This window comes from Mytilus californianus, unplaced genomic scaffold (assembly GCF_021869535.1).
Source record: "Mytilus californianus isolate M0D057914Y unplaced genomic scaffold, xbMytCali1.0.p SCAF_10, whole genome shotgun sequence".
NCBI lineage: Eukaryota > Metazoa > Mollusca > Bivalvia > Mytilida > Mytilidae > Mytilus > Mytilus californianus.
This window is the reverse complement of record NW_026262582.1, coordinates 12,666,992-12,690,070: the sequence shown is the minus strand read 5'-3', so window position 1 is coordinate 12,690,070 and position 23,079 is coordinate 12,666,992. Positions and strand designations below refer to the sequence as shown.

Genomic DNA, 23,079 nt, shown 5'->3' with positions numbered 1-23,079 from the left:
GGGTTATCTTGCTAATAATCCATACAAGCATTTATCTTAATAATATAGTATCATATTATATGGGATTATTTTTATATCTCTAGTGTAAATATGATATCATACGTATTGGAGTTGACAATGAATTATTAAATAAAAGTATATCTAGAAGAAATATGATAGTCCCGTGTAATAGTTGTTTTAAATCATTTTCGACGGTTTATAACGAAATACCAACCTGTTTTGTTAATTCTCGCTTTGCCTCAGCATGCAGACAAAGAAAGTATGTTCATTTTGTTCCTAATGGACATTGCGCCGCCAACGAATCCATTTTTTTGTTTTTGGCTCTTGAAAGGACAAGAACGTTTCGATTTTTGCTGATATAAAGTGTATGTCTTCGAACAGCAATGAGGGTATTGTTTCGCAATCTGTAATGGCTATGACTAATATTGTTTGCAGAGGTGTAATGTAGGGACCTGTCCCTTGAATATCTGAGGTCTGTCGTCGCATCCATCTTTTAATGTTCCCAATCCTCGGAAAAGCGGTCGTTTTCAGTTTTATTTCATAAAATCCTAAAAAGATCGGTTGATGTCTTATTGTAAAAGAAAATATAGTTAAAGGGAATATATAACTATCTTGTAAAACAAATAAGAATAAATCAATGACTGACGTAATTATTCTATTGTCGAAATGCGCATCTGGTGCAGAAAAAATGGGACCGTTAATATTTTTTAAATTGTCACTACGATACTATGTATAGTTTATTCAATTTGACGCATTGTGTAAGAATTACCTTTTGGACCAGAGATTGTCACTAAAGGGGTCAAAAATAAAAACACACAGCTATACTTTAATCGAAAAATACATGTGTGAAGACTTCAAACCATGTTGTTAAAGTTGCCTTAGAAAAGGCACTACGCTATAATGACATGATTATATTTTCTCAGCATTGCCGTATCACCGAAAATAAATATCAGAAATTAATGAACAGTGAATTAAGTCACTTCCTCGCTTGTTAGCAATAAATAACATATCTATGAACAAGCTTGATACTTCCCTCTTTTCTTATATTGAAACAGGTGGTGGGAGATACCAAGGGGACTTTCAAAACTCATAAGTAAAGAGAAACTGGTAATGCTATGGGTAACACCGAAAGACGACCAAACGACAAACAAATTCGCAAAACTCTACGTAGAACACTAAAGAATGGGCAATAAAAACCCCATCGAAACCTTGGGTTGATCTCGTGTGTTCAGGAAAGGTTACAGATCATATTGTCCACTATTGACAACCGTTATGTTGCTCACGGAAAGTACAAATTCGGGGATGAATCTCATTCGGTGATCTCACAATCGGGTAAAAGAGGTGGTATTGTGGTTACGACAATTGGAACATATCCATGGTCATCTGTGATATAAATATTCCATAAAGGTCAGCAAATTCGTGATGGCTTCCGTAAAACTTTTCAAAGGATGACTTCAACTCTACCACTTGGTACCCGTGTTTCAATCGTTTCTTGTAAGCAGCAACTCACTATATAGAAAATCCTGATAGAAAACGCAAGCTTTGTAATATCATATCAACTGGGAGATATATACTCCATATGCAGGCGCTTCTGGAAAAATCGCAAAATAGAAAAGGAAATGTTTCTAGCTGAAATCATCCCCTTTTTTGTACAGATCTGTTCTCAACCGACCCTCATTGTCAATTTCTGGATGTGAGACAAGATATAGACAGATGTATCAGTATATGTAACATAATATCTTTCAAATTGAATGGCATATTAATGCATTCAACATAAACGCCAACTTTGAATTATTAAGTTAGAGAGCATAATCAAAGACCATTGAAGCTATATTGATTGTAAAAAGATGATTGTCTAATAGGTTATATACTATGGTTGATTAACTATGATGGGTGGCGTTTGGGCTTAGTTTAGTGATAACATAGAGAAATATAAATCATGTGCCTGTGACAATAAAATACTACGATCCATTCATTTATATCCAGCAAGCAGTAAATTCGTTAGTGTTACTTTACAGCCCTCAAATAAACCATTATTCGTCACAAGATTAAGTCGGGGAAAGCAGTGAAAATAATGCGAGTCTTATTGATGATTTTCAATTAGATATATAAAGGTGATTATAAAATATCTACCCAAATAATGTTGTCATCGTTCAAGTAGAAGTAAACGTTAAACGTCTCCCTGGAGTGTTTACAGTAGTATATTGAATGAATAATGGACATTTAGAGAGTAGAGAGTTGTCTCAATGGCAATCATACCACATCTTTTTATTTTTCTATTTAAGGATAGAAAAAGTAAGACAAATCCACAAGTTCACCAGATATAACCATCTTACATTATTATTTAAAATATATCACTTACTTTCTTAACGCAAGGTCACCTGACATGCAACCGAATACAAATCGTAAAGATGTCTGACCAATACCTTTGAACAAACGTTTTCCTTTCATTTGTTCTGATGAATAAAGTATTTATTTTCGAATAACAGAATCTAAGTCATTATATGCGTACATGTTGTAACTGCTGTCAGTTTCTGAATCATGTTTCATCAATATAGTAAAGCTTTTCTTGGGGCATATTGTCATGCACCTCCTGTTTATTATGATAATACCTTTTATGAAATAAACTGATTAAGGAACAAAATCATGTCACCAGAGTTAAGGGCATTTGTTCCATTCATTTGCCGTTTATGCATCATCGGTGCAAGAAGTTCAATAGTACTATATCAAGAGATTTTACAATTAATTAGTTTTGATTACTATCGATTATCAAAGGTGTAAATTTTTCAACTGTAGTTACTGGAACTGGATATGATAATATATCTTTACTTTAAATTGTTAGAAAAAAATTAATGTTATTCATATTCCGCTATTTTCATTTTCATGAACCCTTGTTGTTTACCATTAAGAATTATTCCATTGAGACAAGTTTTTTTCTTAAAATGTCCTGTACCAAGTCAGGAAAATGGCCATTGTTATATTATAGTTCGTTTCTGTGTGTGTTGCATTTTAGTGTTTTGTGTCTGTTGTGTCGTTGTTCTCCTCTTATACTTGATGTGTTTCCCTCAGTTTTAGTTTGTAACCCGGATTTGTTTTTTTTCTCAATCAATTTATGAATTTCGAATAGCGGTATACTACTGTTGCCTTTATTTCTATTCTAAATGGAACATATATGATAGAGATATCTGTAATAAATGAAATAAACACTTTGTTAAGTATGTGCGATTAAAGCGCTTTTCTTGATTTACCTTCATCAAGAACGCTCACACCTAAACATTTGAAAGACTGGTATGCGTGACTACGTTGCAACGTTATGCGATATATGACTAAACAAATTTAGTGTTTCGAATAATTCAACATAAAATGAATCTAAACAGAATCTAAACAGAATCTGAACGGAATAGCTAAATTCATTTAAGGCCAACTTTGTCTGTCTCTTAACTATTTCTTAATTTATGAACAGCGAGGTTTTTATTAGTATAATTAATAAACTTTTTTAGTACCGAAGTACTGACTACTAAACTTTTGAAACCCCCTGTGACAATGTGCTAGTAGATGAAATAAACACTTGATAAATTCATTACGTCCGAAGCTTACTTAAAATGAACAAGTTATGTGTACATAAAAATTTACAACAATTTTATAACTGGTCATTAGCAGGGATTATGTGGGATCTTGACGTTACCGACGTTATATCTGCCACAGTACAATTTTGACAAATCCTTTCTTCCTGATACTAAACACAAATAGCTATTCCTCCACACCAACCCATTATTTCGAGCGAAAAAACCAATATTCTCCAGAGTAAACGTCTACAATATCTTTACGACAAAACAGCGCATATTGTCCGATTTTGATGTTTTTTTGTAACGTTTGTATTGTTAACGTTCTGAATTTGCGGTCGTATTCTAACAACCACTTTGTTTAAGGTAAGTATACTAATTAAAATATTGGTGTTAAACAGCAAAAAAAGTGAAATTATTTCAGATTTATTGAAAAATATAGGAAGTTGTGGAAAATTTCGCAGTTTATACTAGTCCCATTTAATTTTTTGCAGATTAAATTATAATTTAAGTTAAGACTGTCGTTTACAATGATTATTGTTACACAAAAAGCGATTCCTGCTTAAAATCGGTCTTTTGCTAAAACAAAATAGTATAACGTCATCTGTTTTATCTCGATTATTTTGTCAATTATTAAAAAATAAAAACGACATTTCGAGCATTTCAGAAACGCATGATTTTAATATGAATAAAAAGTAATATTTAACGAGGAATAACCAGCCTTGGATTAATATAACATGATTTGAATGCATGTTTTTGTTTCCAGTTATTTTATCAAAACATGTTACGCATATACTAACGTTTGCGATCATCCCCACTTTGCAGTGAAGAAAATCTGTTTGAGAAATGATAATGTAGGCATTGTTATCAATTTATTTCGTATAAACAAAGAGAGGGCAGGGCTCCCATGTGTTGTAATACGCTATTCATTTTTTTTAAAAACTTTTTCTCAATATTCGTTCAAAAGCAATAAACTTTAAAAAAAAAGATATGAGAAAAATAAAACGGTGTTATATTTTGCACTTATTAACTGGTTATAAGGGGAATAGTAATTTTGTTGTCCCTTTGATATCAACTTTTGCTCGAGGCAAGGTCGTGTATTTTTTTTTTATTTTTTTTTTTTATTTTAAAATTCTGGTTTTTTTTACAGTATAATAAAACACTTTATGGCTGGTTTTGAGGATAATATCAGTACAAAATAAACTGTTGGTTTGAAAAATCGGATAACTTGTTAGTGTGAGACTAATAACTTGAATGATAAACTAATTATTCATAACATTTAAAATATGTGGAGTATATACCGACGAGCGAACAAACGACACAAATAACTAGAAGACATATACAATGCAACATTCAGTCTTCGACAATAGCCAGATGTCTATATAATATGTTAAGCTAGACATCGAACCGAGTCGAACTTTGTGAAACTGATAATAGGAAATTCAAACTGGTGCGGAAATAAGTGGGTTTTTTTCTTCCTGCACACAATGCACTTTCACAAATTTACAAGTATAGAAATACTTAAACTTTAAAATGTGTTTGATTAAAAAAAAAAAAAAAAACCATATGTCAGATAGCAATTGAAATCACGAGATAGTACTTATAGACGGAAATATTATAAGTGTATTCCCTTATGGATGACAAACATAAAATTCAATGATGATACTTAAAAGTCAAGTATTTAGAACAGATATATAACTTAAACTTTTAACAAAGCAGAGACAATATATATTTGCTATCTGAAATAATGAAGAGTTTATTAATGTTGTAACATTCATTTTTATGCACGCCTACGATAGAAAGGGGTCGTGTGTTTTTTGTTCTGTGCGTCCGTCCGTCAGTCCGTCCGTCCCGTATCATGTTGAGGTTATCGTTTAGATAGTATACCATAGAGGTGTGATCACATCAGCATGAAATTTAGGACAATTGTTCTTCATAATGCGAATTGTAAATATTAGAAGGAAAGTAACGATTTTGACCGCGATTGCATAGTTCACTGAACATAGAAAAGGGATAGTTTGATACAGGTACATTCTCAGGTTAAAGATTTTGTTTAAAATAGTTTACCATGAAGTTTTGGTCACATCAACTTGTAACTTAGTACATAATTAGGTTCTTTCAGAGGTGAACTTTTAGAATTATATGATAAATTTTAACGGTTCATTGAAAATGAACATAGGATATAGCTACATGTGTGGGGCATGGTGTCCTATGAAGAAATGTTCTTGTAGTTCTATAAAAATGTAAATATGCATGTACATTTTTTTCTTATTTGCTCCTGCTTCGTCATTCATTCATATAAAAATAAACTTCAAAAATGACAACAACAGATATTTACAGTTATTTTTTATTTCAGTGTTTTACCTTACCATGTGAAAAAGTCCAGGCAACGTATATTGTCAATAACGTCATTTATGTTCAATGAAAAAGAAGTATGAACCAACTCGGGAAATATTGTTGCAAATCCAAGTACCAGTCTGAGATTAATAGACTTTTATACGAGCACTATCATTAAGGATTTATAATAAATACATATTATTATTTATACAACAAATCAATATCGATCACCAGCTAGAATAAACCCAACTTTTCTTTGACTTAATTTTGTTTTTCATTCTACTTATGAATCAAGCTTGATCAAAATATATTTGTGGTGGCCCCTTTTTGTACTGTACGTGAAAAAGGAATTTTGTGTACGCTTTTATTATTGCAACTTGCAACAATGAATCTACAACCTGAATTTTTATTTTTGAAAACACGGCCATATGATATTCTGTGTGTGTTGGTTTGTAGGTGGGTTATTATAGTAGAAGGATTTGTTAAGACAGAATATTCATTTAACAGGTTTCGCAGGTTTTCATTCATTAAGGGATAATTTATTTTTTTATTCTTCAGAATATTTATTTCAAGAATCCTCCTGTCCCCTTTCCCGAAAATCAAATAATTGTCCCTTACAGTATATAAAGATTTCATTTGTTACACATTTCTTATGAATTTAAAATTATACGTTTGGAAAAGATATTGTCCATGAAAGGTGAACAATGCTTAGACTGCCATGCATGATTATGAATTATGAGACTCAAAGATTCCATTTTTTTATCATTAAAATTTGCAAAACAATTTCACTTTGACCACCAAATGTTTTGGAATAGCCATGCAAAAATCGCTGCCTGTTTTGAAAAAAAAGTCACACACTCTTCGTTCTCTGTACATTTCATAGATGCAGTGTTGTACCATATTTGAATTATTAATTCATTTCCGGTTCTTTATGTCCCACGCTAACTTTTAATTGCATATACAGGACAACTATATGTCAATAAGAAGCGATTATTACAATGATTCTACTTGACCGACACGGTGGGCCGCGTGTTTAACATGCATGCTAGCCCACAAGGTAACAGCCAGCAGGAAGACAAGTCACCCATCTGTACACATAATCATGACTGCTGGACACGATGTACCAGACTTATCGAATACACCGATATAAAATATAATTTCGAATGGCTGTAATTTTAAAGTTATTTTGTTTCCATTGAGCCGGTTTTGAAACCTTCAACCCCTCCCGCTGCTCGCGGAAATTTACAATCTTTAATCATGAACCAACTGAAGGCAAACGACAGCCATGAAAGTAATATCTATCCTATACATTGATTTGAGGTATTTATATAAAACACTCCTAATAATATACACAGTCCATGTTTTGTTTCGTAAATTGCTTAAAATACATTAATCGATGATAATTGTGAACGGTTAAAAAAAAGAAGAGAAAATAGTAAAAAAAGTAAGGTATTTCTGTACGGAGATCTTGGACCTCACAGTTGATTTATACCACCATTAATCATTTTCTTTACAATAACATGAAAATTAAAATGTTTTCCGCTGTCTAACTTCATGCTGTTCATATTATTATTTTTATATTGAATAATGTCTTGTAAGTTGAATAATTGCCATTTGCAAGTGTTAAAATATAATTCTCGATTTAAAAGAAGTTAAAGTAATCTTAAAATGATCGTAAAGAGATGATATACAGAATATTTTGACTGCAACTGTTTAACCAGAGCTTGTTCAATATAAAAACAGATTGGACACGAAAAGAATAGAGAAAACTACCACGTGATCAACATTCCTTCTATGTTCTCTGCATTTGTACAGTTTAGCAAAGTTTCCAGCGCTTTGAAAGTTTAATGAGGAAAAACAGAAAACAGTTTTTTGTGTAAAGTGAAAAAGTAAAAAGGATAAATCAGTGATTGATTATGAATTTCAAAATGTTAGGGTTATCTTGAAAAGGGTGGGATCAGTTAATATTCAAATAGATGAAATACAACAAAAGTAAAAACAAAATGAAAAATTCTGAAGTAATGATTTATTGACATGTAACGAACATTTTACTGTTTACAAACGACATTTTAGTCTTATAAGAAGTGCCAAACTATATATGGCATATATCTGTATGAAAGAAAACTCAAATATACCAGGCATAATTTTGTACGCCAGACGCGATTTTCGTCTACAAACGACTCAGCAGTGACGCTCGATTCGAAACAGTTTTAAGGCCAAATAACGTACAAAGTTGAAGAGCATTGAGGGCCAAAACATCTGAAGGTTTTTTGACAAATACAGCCTAAGGTAATCTATTCCTGGGGTAGAAAATCCTTAGTATTTCAAACAATCTAAAGTGCATATGGCTGTTAGGAACGTGGATACTGCTTTGACTGATACTTTTGATAAAAAAAAAATTATAACCTACTTTATAAAACAAATTCGATACCAAGTTGATCACAGCCAAATATATCACAAATGCATCCATAAACCTTATTCATAATTCCACGTTAACAGGGAGATTTAATTTCATCACTTTATTCAATCATTACTGTCCTGTTTTAGGTTGTTTTTTGCGGCTGGTCGTATCAAAATGAAAAATTACACACACCATGTACATAAGATATTTTTATGTTGACCAGTTAAAATGATTTGAGTACAAATTTCACTCATTCATTCATTAGAATTTTTAAACTTTAATGCTTTTAAACACGAATGTCGATCTGGTAATTTTTCGCCAAACATCTTCCATTTTATTAAAACTAACAGACATCATTAGAGGCCATGATTATTCATTTCTTACTGATGTAGTATAATGTTTTATTGTGGTTGTTAGAGCCTTAAAAGACTTTAAAAATCAATGTTTTAAGCCATGTAAACCTTTCCCCGTGCTTGAGGTGTATGTTCTTCTGTATTTTTTAAGTTATGATGTATTTATTCTTGGGATGAATTCTCTTATGTGTATCACATCATTCTCTCAATTTTAGGCTAGCGTGTGTACCAAAATGTTTATAAGACGCACACCACATATTTTTGACCCTAATTCTTATCCAAGTAAAATTTTCAAAAGTTGCCAGTCAATATCTGTTCTACTAAGATCACCAGTCCTTCACCTTTCATTTGATACCTGAATTACTAAAATACATCCTACATAGTTTGATATTTACAACGACGCGAAGGAACTATTTTGTTTTAAATATGTACTACTTTCCGTATGTTCTTTTTTGACCGGGCCCGATTTGCTAGTGTTACATCTTATAAAGTCTATCCGAATCATTTTACAAAGAAAATACTCAAACCTATGCTAGGGGCCGTCTTAAACTTGCAGTGAGATGAGAGTTTTTTGCTCCTTGTTGAAGGCCTCCCTGTGACTTTGAGATGAATAACAGTAATAAAAACGCTGTTCCTTTGCTTTTTGTGTGTTTTTGTTGCGTATGTACTAATTTCGTGTCATGCATGGATACCCCATTTCCTTTGTTTTTGTTTTGTATATATGATAATGCAGCAATTAAGTCATGTAAAAAAAGTGGCAGATAAACATGGTATTCCAACATGGCAATAACAATCCTTACCCATTCAAAGCACATTTTTCAAGCCAAATTATTTCAAAAATACTTCAAATAATCTTCCAAAATCATGTATATTTCAAAGGATACTGCATATACATGAAAAAATAATACAGAGTCCCTATAAAATAACCTAAAGCTCTGTTCTCATGGGGTCAGGTTTTTTTGAATAATTTTCTTATTTACTCTTTAAAATGCAGCAAAATATAATTTTTAACTTTTCATTTTAGACATATAATTATATGATTTAATTGTAACTTTATCTAAAATTTAAACTGAAGATTAAAACTGAATTCCAACTCCCTGTTGAACAGAGCCCTCTTCATTTCTGGGGGTAAATATTGGATTCAAATTAGGAATTTCACACGTAAAAACATCATTAATATGATAGCCATATGCTTCGAAAAACTTGTCTCCTTTGTATTCCTCAGGAAAATATTCTTGGTCGCTTGAGCACTTGCCAACAAAAATAAATGCTGCTGATTCGCATGATAGTTGAAGTGAATCTGTCGCTTCGAAGCAAATCAATGATCCGCTATCTCCTTCTTCTGCAAATTCTGTTTCTTCTGGATTACCTTTTAAAAGATGAATACGACTTTTGAACTCCTCACCCTCCTTAACATATATAGATCCTTTATAAGTTCCTTTTGTTAATTTAGTTTTTGCGCCCCATTTATAAACTTTCATATTTTTCATTTCAGACTCGTTTGCAAGAGAAACCATTCCAGTTACAAGCTTATCTGTAGAATCTCGTAATCCATATCGACAATTTTCTTTCTTTTCTTCAAAAACCTTCACGAGTGATAAGTCAAGACATTTGGCGATTGAATCTTTCGACAGATCAGTAGCAAATACACTTTCTCCAACAGCGGCTTCCATAGTATCGGTGAAGACTTCTTTTTTCATTGGAATTACATGTGCGCATGTCGTAAAGTATATACTTCCATTACTGTCACGCACGAAAAACCCTAATGTTCCATATCCCTTGCTATGATCAGAAGATCTGTTTACTTTGCTGCCTTGTTTGAGGTGATAATTTAATACCTTTGGATGGCCTGGCCATGATTTTATTGAGAAGTCACAAATGGTTTCCGGCAAACATTGTTCAATATAACTACGAACATGTTCTTCTTCCTTAGTAAATATTTGCATCTCCCCATCCTTCATTGAAAAGGCAGAGACATCTGAATGCCTAAAGAAAAAGAAGGAAAAGTCAGTCATATCAATCTATTTGTTTTCATTTTTGTTTCGTGTTTTATTTGTAATCGTTTTTATATTGCTGTTACAAAATATTACAAATAAATATTTGACACTACCCGTAGCTGAAAAATGAAAGCAAAATTTCTAGTTGTTTCGATTGTTTTCAGAAACGGATTTGATACATATATATACGCTATATACGGTAGACACCATCCTCGTATCCGTAAATATAATTGTTCTCGTTAAAAAAATATTATACTTATGTTTCATTGTACCTTATATTTTAAGGATGTATTCTTCTGACGTTTCAGTCTCGTTGAAATCTCGTTCTGGAATTATTTCCAAAACATGTGATACAAGTGGAAAAATACCAATGAGTTTAATAAATATCATAATTAAACTTAACTCTGTGAAAAAATTGTGTATTTACAACAAGCAGTTTTTGAGTAATCAATTTTTCAAATTTTATTACCAATCACGTCAGTCTTTTTAGCCAAAATTTTGTGAAAATAGGTGAGGGGTACAAAAAATAATTTTACCAGAAACATGTACATCCCATATCCAGTCAGGGGCATTACTTAAACAAGTAACTTTTAAAATTACCTATACAAGTAATGTTGAAAACGAGGCTATTTTAAATATTACTTATATAAGTAATTTTTCTAAATATTATTTTTATGGGTGTCCAATTATACAGATTTAACTATCTTTAACAAATTTTCACAGTCATCTGGTTATTTTTCCCAAGAAATATAAAATCTAATCCTTCTGAAACACTAATTGCCTTTCTGACGCACTTATCTTTCATATCGACGCTTCTGGGTCAAAGATTGGTCTTTTGGGACTATTAAAATATCATTGTCATTGAAAATCTTGAAGGTAGACAGAGATAAATAGATAGAAACTTGTGATTTAGTTAAGACTTGAAGTTATTTATAATATGTAACCCAAAACAATTACATATGTTCCTTATATAAGTGTAATTACTAGTTCTTTCAATGATGTATAAAATAACTTATTCAAGTAATATTTTTGTCATTATTTTTAAAGTAACCCTTTATCTCTATACTCCTCTCAAATTTAATAAATTCTTAATTTTATGATATAAAATGATGTAAAAATTCATGAAAACTACATTTAGTCCATGATTCTATTAAAATTAAAGATAACTCTAATGAGTAATTTTATATTTTTTACAAACAAATATGACCTATATAAGTAACTAAAAAAAATAACTTGTTTAAGTAACGCCCCTGACTGATATCACTTTTTTCTTTTCAAATTTCTTAGATATGTATTTTGTCAATCATTTATAACAAAGAAGTTGAAATAATATGCATTTTGTTCTTAAAACAGAGAAAAATCACAAATTTACAAAATTGACAGCAATGTAAATTTGACACGAAAAAGCATCAAACTATGATAAAACTTTCTTATATTAACACCTACCTATAGTTTTTTTAAGTTAAATTTATTCAGATTGGTCCATTTCATCTTTATTGAAAGTATGAAAAAAAGTTTAATTGTGGAACTGTGATTTTTTTCACGGTAATAGCCCCAAAATGGGTAAAAATTGATGAAAAAATCGGAAAATCATCAAAATTGGGTACTTTCAAAGGGCCGTAGCAAAAACAGAAGTGCACCACCCTATGATTTTTTCTTCACCAATTATTTTTTAAAATCATATAAACCCAAAAATCAGGTTAAGAAAAAAAGTTTAATTGTAGAAATTTTTGGCTCCTCAGAGGTGTACATCCTTAAATATTGTAATGTCGTTAATAAAACCAAAATATTGAAAATGGTATATTAAATCTCGCGATATTGCTGATATTTTTCAACATTAAGGCTTCCATGTGTTATATTCTTACTAATTTATTAAAATTGTTCTTTCTTCTTCCTTATTTAGATACTAAATGATTACTTACGAATACTGCTGATTTCAATTAAATTCATTATGAAATTTGTTAGTATTCTTGTTTTTACTTTTTTTTTTTTTACGCGCCAATATTTAACTAACATATGAAACTACCTTAGCTAGTTTCCTGTAGCATACATTGATCATACCTTCCAAATTGTTTTCCTTTTTTTATTTGCTAGGTAGCTAGGCTGTGCAGGCTTTTATTGTGGGTTTTACTTTTATCATATATGGTGTAGTTAGGCAATATTTGTGCGCACTAAAAACGTGTTTATTCCTGCCACATTTTGTGTTTGTACCATATCAGGCTATTTTGACCATTTTTCGTTGTCGTTTGTCTTTTTCTATTTTTTGTTTTTATTTGTACGTATATATTTGTTTATAGTACTGTGGATGCATTATTATTTGTTTGATACCAATTTTCGTGGGTTTCGTGCATACAGGTGAACCACAAATTCAAATGTTCAACGAACGAAAATTGATACCAAAGAAAAATAAATAAATCAACAGTAGTCGAATGTTGATTGTTTGTGATGTATGATTTTGGTAATACCTGGGTTGTTTTCTATAAGCCAATGTCATGCGAAAAAAAATGATATCTGACCCTCTTTCTGTTGGGAGATAACAGTTTTTAAAGTTCAAATGTTAATAACCCTTCCCCTGGAAAAAGGATTTGAATAAACTATGAAGGTAGTTTTTTTACAGTTAATGGCTTTTTGCCCGGTATTTTTTTAATCTATACACGTTTATTTGGAGTTGTTATAGGAGATAATAAATAAACCGAGATAATATTAAAAACAGTGTAATGATGAGTTAATTCATATGTTTAAGATGAATTTGAAAGAAAATAACAAACTATGACTATTTGATGACCGTGAAATGTAGGCGACAGATATCAAAAGGACATACAAATAGGAACTACAGATCATATGCTTTGTAGTGCTTTTGTGGATCAATTACTAAGTTGTATGGTGTAATTGAACAATATATATTTTATTGAAAAAATACCTTTGCAGTAACACTTCGAGCTTATGGCATGCATAGTAATCTGTCTTATATGAAGGGAAAAACGATTCTAGTTTCTCCATTTTCTTTTTATATTGACCAATGTTAGAATCTGCTTCCTTTCCGTTAAGTGGTGTTTCCGTATGCATGGTTCTAATCTTTCTGTTTAGCTCTCTTACAGTATTGTATACCTGCTGTTCAGCAAATAGTGCAATTCTTTTCTCAATATCAGTTTCTTCATTAAAGAAAACACTGTGGTAAATCTCATTCGTCAATGCTGCCCCTTTGAGTTGGGTTTTAATTGTCCTGCTTACCATTCTGCGTTTCTCACTATTTGATGCTTGAGGAATTATGTATATTACGTTATCCCATTCCTTTGTTATATCTTTCAATAGGTCAAGGAGAATCACATCCTATATTAAAATTCAAAAGATTTAGAACATATCAAATTGCCTGTTCAGTTCCTAATCAACTGATGTTATCTGCTGTGTTGCTTATTTCATATCAGAATATTTTTATAAACGTATTTTGGTTATGTCATTAACAATGATTAACGACGGGAGAAGGACAGGATTGTGCCTAATGCTGTAGGCTACAAGGAAAATATAGGTGCCGTAATCTGCATAATGGGCTACCAAATCATCTTTGCGTCTGTAAAACTATTGCAACTTAACCATTTAGACCCCCTCGAAACGGTAAATCAAATAATATATTTTTGTTGTAAAATATTATCAGAATTAGATACCTTGTGAATAATTCATACAGACATTTATTTTAAGGCTATCTTTTTATATGAAATTAGATATGTGAAAATTATAGCATATATAAAACTGATTATACAAGTTATATGATCTAGTTTACACACTATATCATATGTATCAAAGATGACCATAGATTATTAAGATAAATGTATTTTTAGCAGATGTTCTGATATTATTTTATATGAGAAAAAGTTTTAAATCATTTACAACAATTTTAAATGAAATACCAACCTGCTTTGTTAATTCTCCCTTTGCATCAGTCGTTAGCATGCACACATAGAAAATAGGTTCATTTTTCCCCTTACGGACACTGCACCGCCAACGAATCCGTTCTTTTGCCCTTGAAGGGGACAAGAACGTTTCGACTTTTGTTTTTATAATGTGTTTGTCTTCAAATAGCAATGGGGGTTCTGTTTCGCTATCTGTAATGGCTATGACTAATATGGTTGGGCATAGGTGTAATTCAGGAACCTTTTCTTTTAGTATCTGAGGTTTGTCGTCGCAGTTAGATATCATCCATCTTTTGATGTTCTCAATTCTCGGAAAGGCGGTAGTTTTCAGTCTTATTTCACGAAATCCTATAAAGATCGGTTGGTGTCTGTAATAGAAAATGTTTAACTATTTTGAAGAACAAATCAATTAACTACTTGATTGTGTAAAATTGATACATTATCCATATGGTACTATGTATATATAGTTAAAATCAAAAGAATTGACGTGTATACCTTTTGGACTACAAATTGTCACTAAAAGAGTCAAAAATCAAAACACACGGTGATATTTTAATCGATAATTCGTAACGACTTCAAACGTGTTGTTGCAGTTGCCTTAGAAAACTGAAATGTTCTAATTATAATATAACATTTTCTAAGCATTGAATTACGTCATTTCCTCGCTTGATACCAGTGGGACATTCAAAACTCATAGCTCAAGAGAAACTGACAATGCCATGGCTTTCACAGAAAAGTAACGAAAAGAAAAAGAAGTTCACAAAACAATACATAGAAAGCTAGAGACTCAGCAACATGAACCCCACCGAACACGTGGTGTGATCTCAGGTGTTCCGAAAGGGTGAGCAAGTTCTGCTCTTCTAATGGAAACCGTTATGCTGCTCATCGAATGTATACATTCGGTGATGTTACAAATGATTAACGTGGTATGTTGGTTACGACAATTGGAACATATCCGAGGTAATCTGTGACATAGGTATTCTATAACGGTCAACCAACTCGTGATGATGGCGTACAAAAAGCTTTCACGGACTGACTTCAACTTCACCACTTTGAATTCTTGGTTTAATAGCTTCCCTGTTTTCAGCAACATTATATAAAGGAAATTGAAAGGATTACTTTAACTTAACCACTATGAACACTTATTTCAGAAGTGTTCTTGTAAGAATCATCAAGCAAATCATGATAGGAAACGCGAGCTTTGAAATATCATATCAACTGGGAGCTTCCGGGAATGTTGCTACATTTAATAGGAAAGTTCACAACTGAGATCATATTTTTTGTGGTCACTAGAAAATACCCGCGAAATATACTTTGGTTCATAATTTGAAGATATATAGTTCCCCGGAAGGAAAAGCTCCCGACGTGTAAAAATCTGTTGTTAAATTGCGTCAAGGGAAAGTGTTTCAGTGTAAGGTCAATCCGCATCTGATTCAAGCCGCACTTCTGTACCCATTTTAGACCAATAACCGAAGTAATCCCGCACCCTTTAGGGTATACTTTTTACTGAGCAGATCATAATACTTGCAGACAAAGCGGAAATGATGACGGCACGTACATTTTTGCTAATTTACCCAAAAATATTTCGCAACATGCTCCGTTCCGCAGAACAATATTTTTTGCACCCCCCTAACATTTAATCCTGAATCCGCACCTGATTTCTGGTGTTTCCGTGCTCAGAACCACCCCCATATATGAGTGGGCTGACAATTTGTTGCATTAATATATATATGGGGTGGGTCACATTCCAGCCGCACTTCGGTATTCATTGTTAACCGAAAACTGAAGTAATCCCCCCACCCGCTTCATGTTGAATTGATGCGGTTCCCCGGAAGGAAAAGCTCTTGACGTGTAAAAATCTGTTGTTAAATTGCTGAGAGCGTCTAGGGAATGTGTATCACAAAGTGTTTCAGTGTAAGGTAAATATTTACGTATCTGCTACGAAATAAGATTTAATTTTGCCGGGCAGACGTGCAATGACGGAAATGATGACGGCACGTAAATTTCAGAGCCGAACGTCGTGAAGGACGGTCGATCCGAACTGGCTTTTTTCCAATTTTAACCCCCAAATACCCCCCAAAAGATCTTGATATGAACACATAATAAACTACGCTGGTCATAACCCCTTCGTGCTATAAAACAATATTCGTGGATTTTCTGTGAAAGAAGAAAACGCGACACCCAATTTCAACTCTATGCATTTAGTAATATAGATGTTTTGTTCTCAATCGATCTTCATTGTCAATATTTAGATGTAAGTCAAGATCAGGACAGATTTATTTGTATATGTAGCATCCTTTCTCTCAAATTCAACTGAATAGATTGGTTCAACATAGTCGCCAAACTTTGAATTATTTTGTTAGAGGACATTTAGCTATTAAATACCGCATAAGCTATCTTCATTGTTAATCAATGTTTGTCTTATAAAAATTACACTATGGTTGATTGACTTTGCTGGGTGACGATTAATGATAGCAAAGAGAAATGGTGTATGCGTCAATGAAATACTACGATCAATCCATCAATACGTAAATGCTACTTTAAGGCCCTAAAATAAAGCATTGTTCATCACAAGATCAAGTTGTGATGCAGGTTTCATTTGTCTTCGTTAGATATTGTTCGGGTCTAATTAATTATTTAGAATTTTGTATATATATATATATATATGTAACACTCCCAAACGTGTCCATCCACCCAAAAAAAGTCTGATACCCCAAAACGTGTCTATTTCGCCCAAACGTGTCTGATTTCCCACCCCAAACGTGTCCGATAATTATTATTCGTCAAAACGTGTCCACTTTAAAACACCAGACATCTCAAAACTGTTAGCAATATTATGTACATAGTGACATCAATAACGTTTACGGCAATTTAAGGACGAGGGACACTTAAAGACGTCGGATTTTGGTTGCAGGATTCTAAAGCAAGACCAAACTCGCTATCCAAGAACATCTGGAGGAATGGGCTTGTGGTGCGTATAGACAAATGTCCAAGACATGGTCCACTATCCGCAGTGAAAGATGAAAGCACTGATTTCTGCTTTCACATAAACAGACACCAGATAAAAAAAAGAATGGCACAATAAAAAAAAATATATTTGCAGTGGTTTGAATTTTTTTTATCAATATGATTACTATTTTTTTAAATTTTAAATAGATGTACTTCACATTTAAGAAATCAAAAACGTTTTCCAAATGCTTCAACTATTGATTAAGTAGTCATTTATTAGCATTAGTTTATTCAATGCCGGTTGTTAGTATTAAGCATGATTGCAAGTTAATTTGCAATAGATGAATTAACTCTTGACTACCTAATGTCCAGTGGCCAATATTTCATGCATATTTAGAGCAAACATAAAAATTGTAATTCATTAGTTTTGTACAGTAAGTTCGTCGTTTACTAAGTGAATTAATTCGTGCTAATATACTCCGGTGATGCCTAACTATCTTAATTATATATGAGGGTATCACAAGTTCTGCTTCCTACAGAAGTATTTAACACAATATGTGATTACGAATCACTATATAATAACGGTGGACACGTTTTTGGTGTTTATAAAATATGGACACGATTAAGCGTTTGTAAAAGGGAGACGTTTCGGCCTCATATGGACACGTTTGAGGAATTGAACACGTTTGGGCGGGTTTATTTTTTTAAATGAACACGATGGGGCTTTCTTTAAAAGTACGCGCACGCTTTGGTGCCTTTTAGCAACTAAACATGTTTTGAAGTTCAGTAAAGTCATATAGATACGTTTAGGGGAATCGGACATGTTTCTGCGTGTTAAATATATAAGGTTGACGACATTTTCTTCGTGTTAGGAAAATGTATATCCAATTATTTATATCATCATTCAAGTAGAAATAAACGCTTAGTGTTTCTCTGCGGTGTTTATAGAAGCATATTATGTATATTGGAAATTAAAGGATAGAGAAAGTAAAACAAAACCACAAGTGCATCATAAATAACAATCGTAATTATTATTTCACTTACTGTGTATACGGAAGGTCACCTGACATGCAACCTAATACAAATCGTATAGATGTCTGACCAATTCCTCTGAACAAACGTTTTCCTTTCATCTGTTCTGCTGAATAAAGTATTCTATTTCGAAAAACGGAATCTAGATCATGATATGCGTACCGGGTGATTATTATCTGGTCCATATTATAAATGCTTTCAGTTTCAGAAACATATCCTGTTTCATCAATATAGTAAAGTTTTACTTGGAGTATATTGTCATGCGCCTCCTGTTTATTTATGATAATACCTTTTATGAATAAACCGTTATATAGAAAAAGAATCTTATCACCAGAGTAAAAATCATTAGTTCCATACATTTGTTGTCTGCGCATCATCGGGGCAAGAAGGTCAGTAGTGCTCTATAAAAAAGGACTTAACAATTAATCAGTTTTAATTACCAACAATAAGCATTTTAATTGTTATATATGAATTTGTAATTGTGTTCATTTTCTGCGATATTTATTTTCTTGAAATCATGTAGTATACCATCAAGAGTTGTTCCATAGAGACAAGTGTTTCTATTTCGAATGGAATGTACATGAAAGAAATATAATAATGAAATAAACACTTTTATAAAGTATGTGCGTCCAAAGCGGTTTTTCTTGATTTTCCTTCATCAAGAACGCTCACACATAAACATTTGAAGGACTGGGATGCGTAAATACACTGCAATATTATGCGATATATGACTAAAAAAAAACTTAAGTGTATCTAATAATTTAGCATAAAATGGATCTAAACAGAATATCAAATTTCTTATTTAATGATCGGCGGATTTTAAATTATATGTTATAAACTATTTTGGTACAGAGGCACTGATTACTGAACTGATGATACCCATTGGGTCTAATCACTCATCGGCAACTGTATCGACAAAGTGCTATTAAATAAAATAAACAATTTATAAAATCCGTGCGTTCAGAGCTTTACTTTTAAAAAATGAACAAGCTATGTGTACATTAAATTTTAAAACAATTTTATAATTGATCATTAGCACATTTCCTTTATTGTAATTCCTTAACAATCTTTTCAATTAGAGAATATAAACGAAATGCCATGCCCGATATAAACCATCGAGCCAATTTAAAGCTCCATCTTACATCATTTCATCAGAGATATTAATAAGAACCCAAGACACACAACTCTTAAATACAGTCTACATCATGCGGGAAGATAATAACGAATATTCCTTCTTCTGCATTTTCTTGAAAACATGTTAACAATCCCGAAACACTTTTTATTGAAGCAGTTGCGAAACCAAGTAATATCCGATCGTTTAACATCTATCTAGGATCAGCAATCGCAGATTAAATGCACACAATATGTTATGATATGTTCTAAATCAATTTCGAATTTTAGGACTTAACTACAGCTTTGCATAAATTTGTGCACTTAACTTTGACAGTAAGTTGAACAGTTAGTGTTCTAATTAATATGTCTGAGTTAAACTATATAGCTGTTTGTTGACAATTTAAAAAATCAAACTAACTAAGACATGTGTTACCTATGAACAAAGAAGAATTCCGTACAAATACTGATTTCTGTACCGTAAAATATTTTTAAGGTTTTTTTTTAATTTTACAAATTATTACAATAAAAAAATACAAACATCACTATCATTTAAAAACAATCGATATCTTTTGATCTGCCATACATTATCATTTGCTTTATAAATAAAGGGCTGAACTGTAAATAACTCTTTACAAAATGTAAAATAAAGTAGAATTATCAGCATAATTGTTGTTGGGATAGTAATTTAAATACAGAAATGTATCCGATGTCGGTCCTATTATAAGGAACTATTTTTTGACGTCATTTTCAACTAAAGACAAAGAAACGCTACCTTCGGGTAACGTTTACTTCGTATTAAAGTTTTATCTTATTAAAAATATAATAATTTAGACAATAAAACCACGAAGATGGCTACGTATTAATCTTCGTGTAGCCGATTCCTTATCAGATACAAAAATATGCCTGATTGATCAGGTCCGTTTTCCCATATAACTCATTTTGATTGCTATAAAATATTATGTTGAATAAACACATCTTAAAATGATACGGAATGTATTGTCATATGTTTAACTACCAATATTCTTTGGTTAATCAGATACAACAAATTTGCATGAAATCATTTGATGATCCTTCCTTGTATTTTACGCAAGTCCTTAGAGAAACGATACTGGAAGAATAAACGACACTTAAATTTAAAGAATTTCTGCGCTTAATTACGATTTTTGGATTCAGTACTTAATTAATTTGTACATTGGTTTTTTGTTTTTTATTGATTTTCTACTGTTGCCCTTCGTCCTCATATAATGTAATATTAGTATAAGGGAGTTTCATTTTTGTTTAATAAGAATTTATTTTATTTACAATTCTTAATTTATACAAACCGGTAATAACTCAAAAAAGTCTCTGGATCGTGGAAGTAAAATATTTCCCACGTTACGTAAGGCTGCATCAGTAATAGAATTTTCTTTGTCATATTGATTTACACTTTTGAAGACTTCAACAATGGAAGCCTGCGGTATCAAAGCAAATGTACTTTTTGATACTCTTTTAGACAGAAGAAAATGGTTAGCTGCATGAACTATTTCTAAACGGATTTTGTCGCTTCGGTTGTTTGTTATGCTTGCACGAACTTCTTTAACTATCACATGCTTCAGATCTGGGGTCAATAAGATATCACCGGCTTTCACTAATTTAGAATCCGTTATTTGTTCTTTTTTTATGCTCATATATCGATCAAAAGGTGTAAGAAATTCATGTATGTGTTGAAACAGTCTAACAGTTAGTGCTAGTAATAGTTCCAAACTAATGAGGGGACAACTGTCCATCATATACGTCTCTGCTAATGTTGCAAATCCATGAAATACGGTAGAACACCAATTGAAAGATCCAGCGCTAAAATGGTTTGAAACAGACCTAATTCTTTTGGGTTCTGCAGACATGGTATGATTCAAGTTCAATTCATCATGGTTGGAACATGTTTGTTTCAAGTTCTGATTCATATTCTTTCTCTATTTTTACCACCTGCAGTAACAAAATATAATTTTGTTTTAGATATTCTTTAGATACGATTGATTTTATCAATTAATTTAAAATGATAGATAAATTATATTAAAGCTAATATTTAGCGTTTCTTTTGTAATATCTATTTTACATTTTTATCAAATTATTATTTTGTGATAATGATAACTGAATACTGCATTATTTATAAAACCAAGTCTTCAACTTTTTAACGAACATTTTCATTTAGTTTAGTCTCAAAACTATCAGTTATTTAAGCCTTGAAATGGATAATATTAAAATAGTAAAATTCCATTCATATTATACTTATGCTTTGTAGTTTACTTGCATTGTATACTTCTGTCTTTAATTGTGGCTAGGTTTTTAGATATTGAATACCGGTTTTATTCTATGGCAGCGGAAGTTCTTATCGTATGTAATTCTACTGTTTTTGTTTTACTGTAAATCCCTTATGGAATCATCAGCTAATTTGTCAGTGCGTCGGTACTACATGATTTATAAAATACCTTTTTCAATTCGCCGTTGATAAATTACGAAATTATTAAAAAACAATGAGTCGAACTACCGGAGGCAAAGTTGACCTCAAATAATATATTTGATTATTTAACTCTACATGTGAAAGACTACAGTACTTTTATTATTTCGTACCTTTACATCTGATTAAAATTTTAGTTGAAGTGTTTTCTTTACTCAGAAACCTTTTTTAGACTTGGTATCTAGATTGTAAGTATAACCAAATACATTTACGATATGCACTTGCAATGTTTATTTATAATTGTATAAGTTAGATATGTTTTATATTGATATTCATGTTTAAGATACCAGTGTCTTTAGGTTATTAGAAGAATAAAGTCGGTTGATTTGACAGATCCCATGCATAGTTTTCGAATTATGAGGATTGCTTATTTCAAATGTTCTCTGAAATAATGCATAACACTTATATTTATCAATACATACATTTATGAATTACAGATTAAACTAATAAATAGCACATAATTCACTTCATAGTTGATGAACATGTTTTTGTGCAATACTTTAAAACACCTGAAACAAAAACCGGGCTCATAGTTATAATTTACAAAAAAGAAGATTTAATTATTTTAATTTTTTTCTGTTTATTAAATGATTCCTTACCTTCACAAATTGTATCAAATTCCTTAAGTTATTTCCTTTACTCAAGAATCGTTTTCATGCTACTTAGAATGTAGAGTGTAATATTATCTGCTTAAAACATATGACATGTTCAATATATCGACTTAATAAAATGTGATCGTTTTAAACGATATGTACTGACATTTTGCATTATCTATAATGATAAAAATGTAATCCATGACCGATAACCTTGAAGGCCGTACGGTGACCTATAGTTGCTAACTTTATACGTCATTTGTTATCTGGTTGAGGATTTTCCCATTGTCAATCTTATCATGTCTTCTTATTCTTTTATTTAAAAATGCAACCAATTAT

General features: G+C 31.7%; 2 protein-coding genes across 3 annotated transcripts; both read right to left on the bottom strand.

Moving 5' to 3' along the window:
- Positions 1-9,720: 9,720 nt before the first annotated feature.
- Positions 9,721-14,921, bottom strand: LOC127717631 (uncharacterized). 2 transcript variants are annotated; one of them, XM_052223353.1, is made up of 3 exons: positions 14,561-14,921; positions 13,572-13,981; positions 9,721-10,640 (listed from the first exon to the last, which is right to left on the bottom strand). In XM_052223353.1, exons 1-3 carry the CDS (start codon positions 14,843-14,845, stop codon positions 9,731-9,733), a joined length of 1,605 nt encoding a protein of 534 aa, XP_052079313.1. In that variant the 5' UTR covers positions 14,846-14,921; the 3' UTR covers positions 9,721-9,730. The 2 variants fall into 2 exon arrangements, with proteins under 2 accessions (XP_052079313.1, XP_052079314.1); XM_052223354.1 differs by lacking the exons at positions 13,572-13,981; positions 14,561-14,921 and having other exon boundaries at positions 9,721-10,724.
- Positions 14,922-18,548: 3,627 nt separating this feature from the next.
- LOC127718679 (uncharacterized) lies at positions 18,549-21,601 on the bottom strand. The gene is made up of 2 exons (XM_052224733.1): positions 20,976-21,601; positions 18,549-18,941 (listed from the first exon to the last, which is right to left on the bottom strand). Exons 1-2 carry the CDS (start codon positions 21,591-21,593, stop codon positions 18,549-18,551), a joined length of 1,011 nt encoding a protein of 336 aa, XP_052080693.1. The 5' UTR covers positions 21,594-21,601.
- Positions 21,602-23,079: the final 1,478 nt, after the last annotated feature.

What these genes read in the sequence shown, in the direction of transcription:
- LOC127717631 (XM_052223353.1), bottom strand. Translation starts at nt 14,845, where the DNA reads ATGATATCTAACTGCGACGACAAACCTCAGATACTAAAAGAAAAGGTT. An exon ending in AGGGAGAATTAACAAAGCAG is followed by an intron (nt 13,982 to 14,560) that starts GTTGGTATTTCA and finishes ATTTTAATATAG; the next exon opens with GATGTGATTCTCCTTGACCT. An exon ending in CTCGAAGTGTTACTGCAAAG is followed by an intron (nt 10,641 to 13,571) that starts GTATTTTTTCAA and finishes CTTTTTCTTTAG; the next exon opens with GCATTCAGATGTCTCTGCCT.
- LOC127718679 (XM_052224733.1), bottom strand. Translation starts at nt 21,593, where the DNA reads ATGAATCAGAACTTGAAACAAACATGTTCCAACCATGATGAATTGAAC. An exon ending in ACTTTTTTGAGTTATTACCG is followed by an intron (nt 18,942 to 20,975) that starts GTTTGTATAAAT and finishes CCTTTTTTATAG; the next exon opens with AGCACTACTGACCTTCTTGC.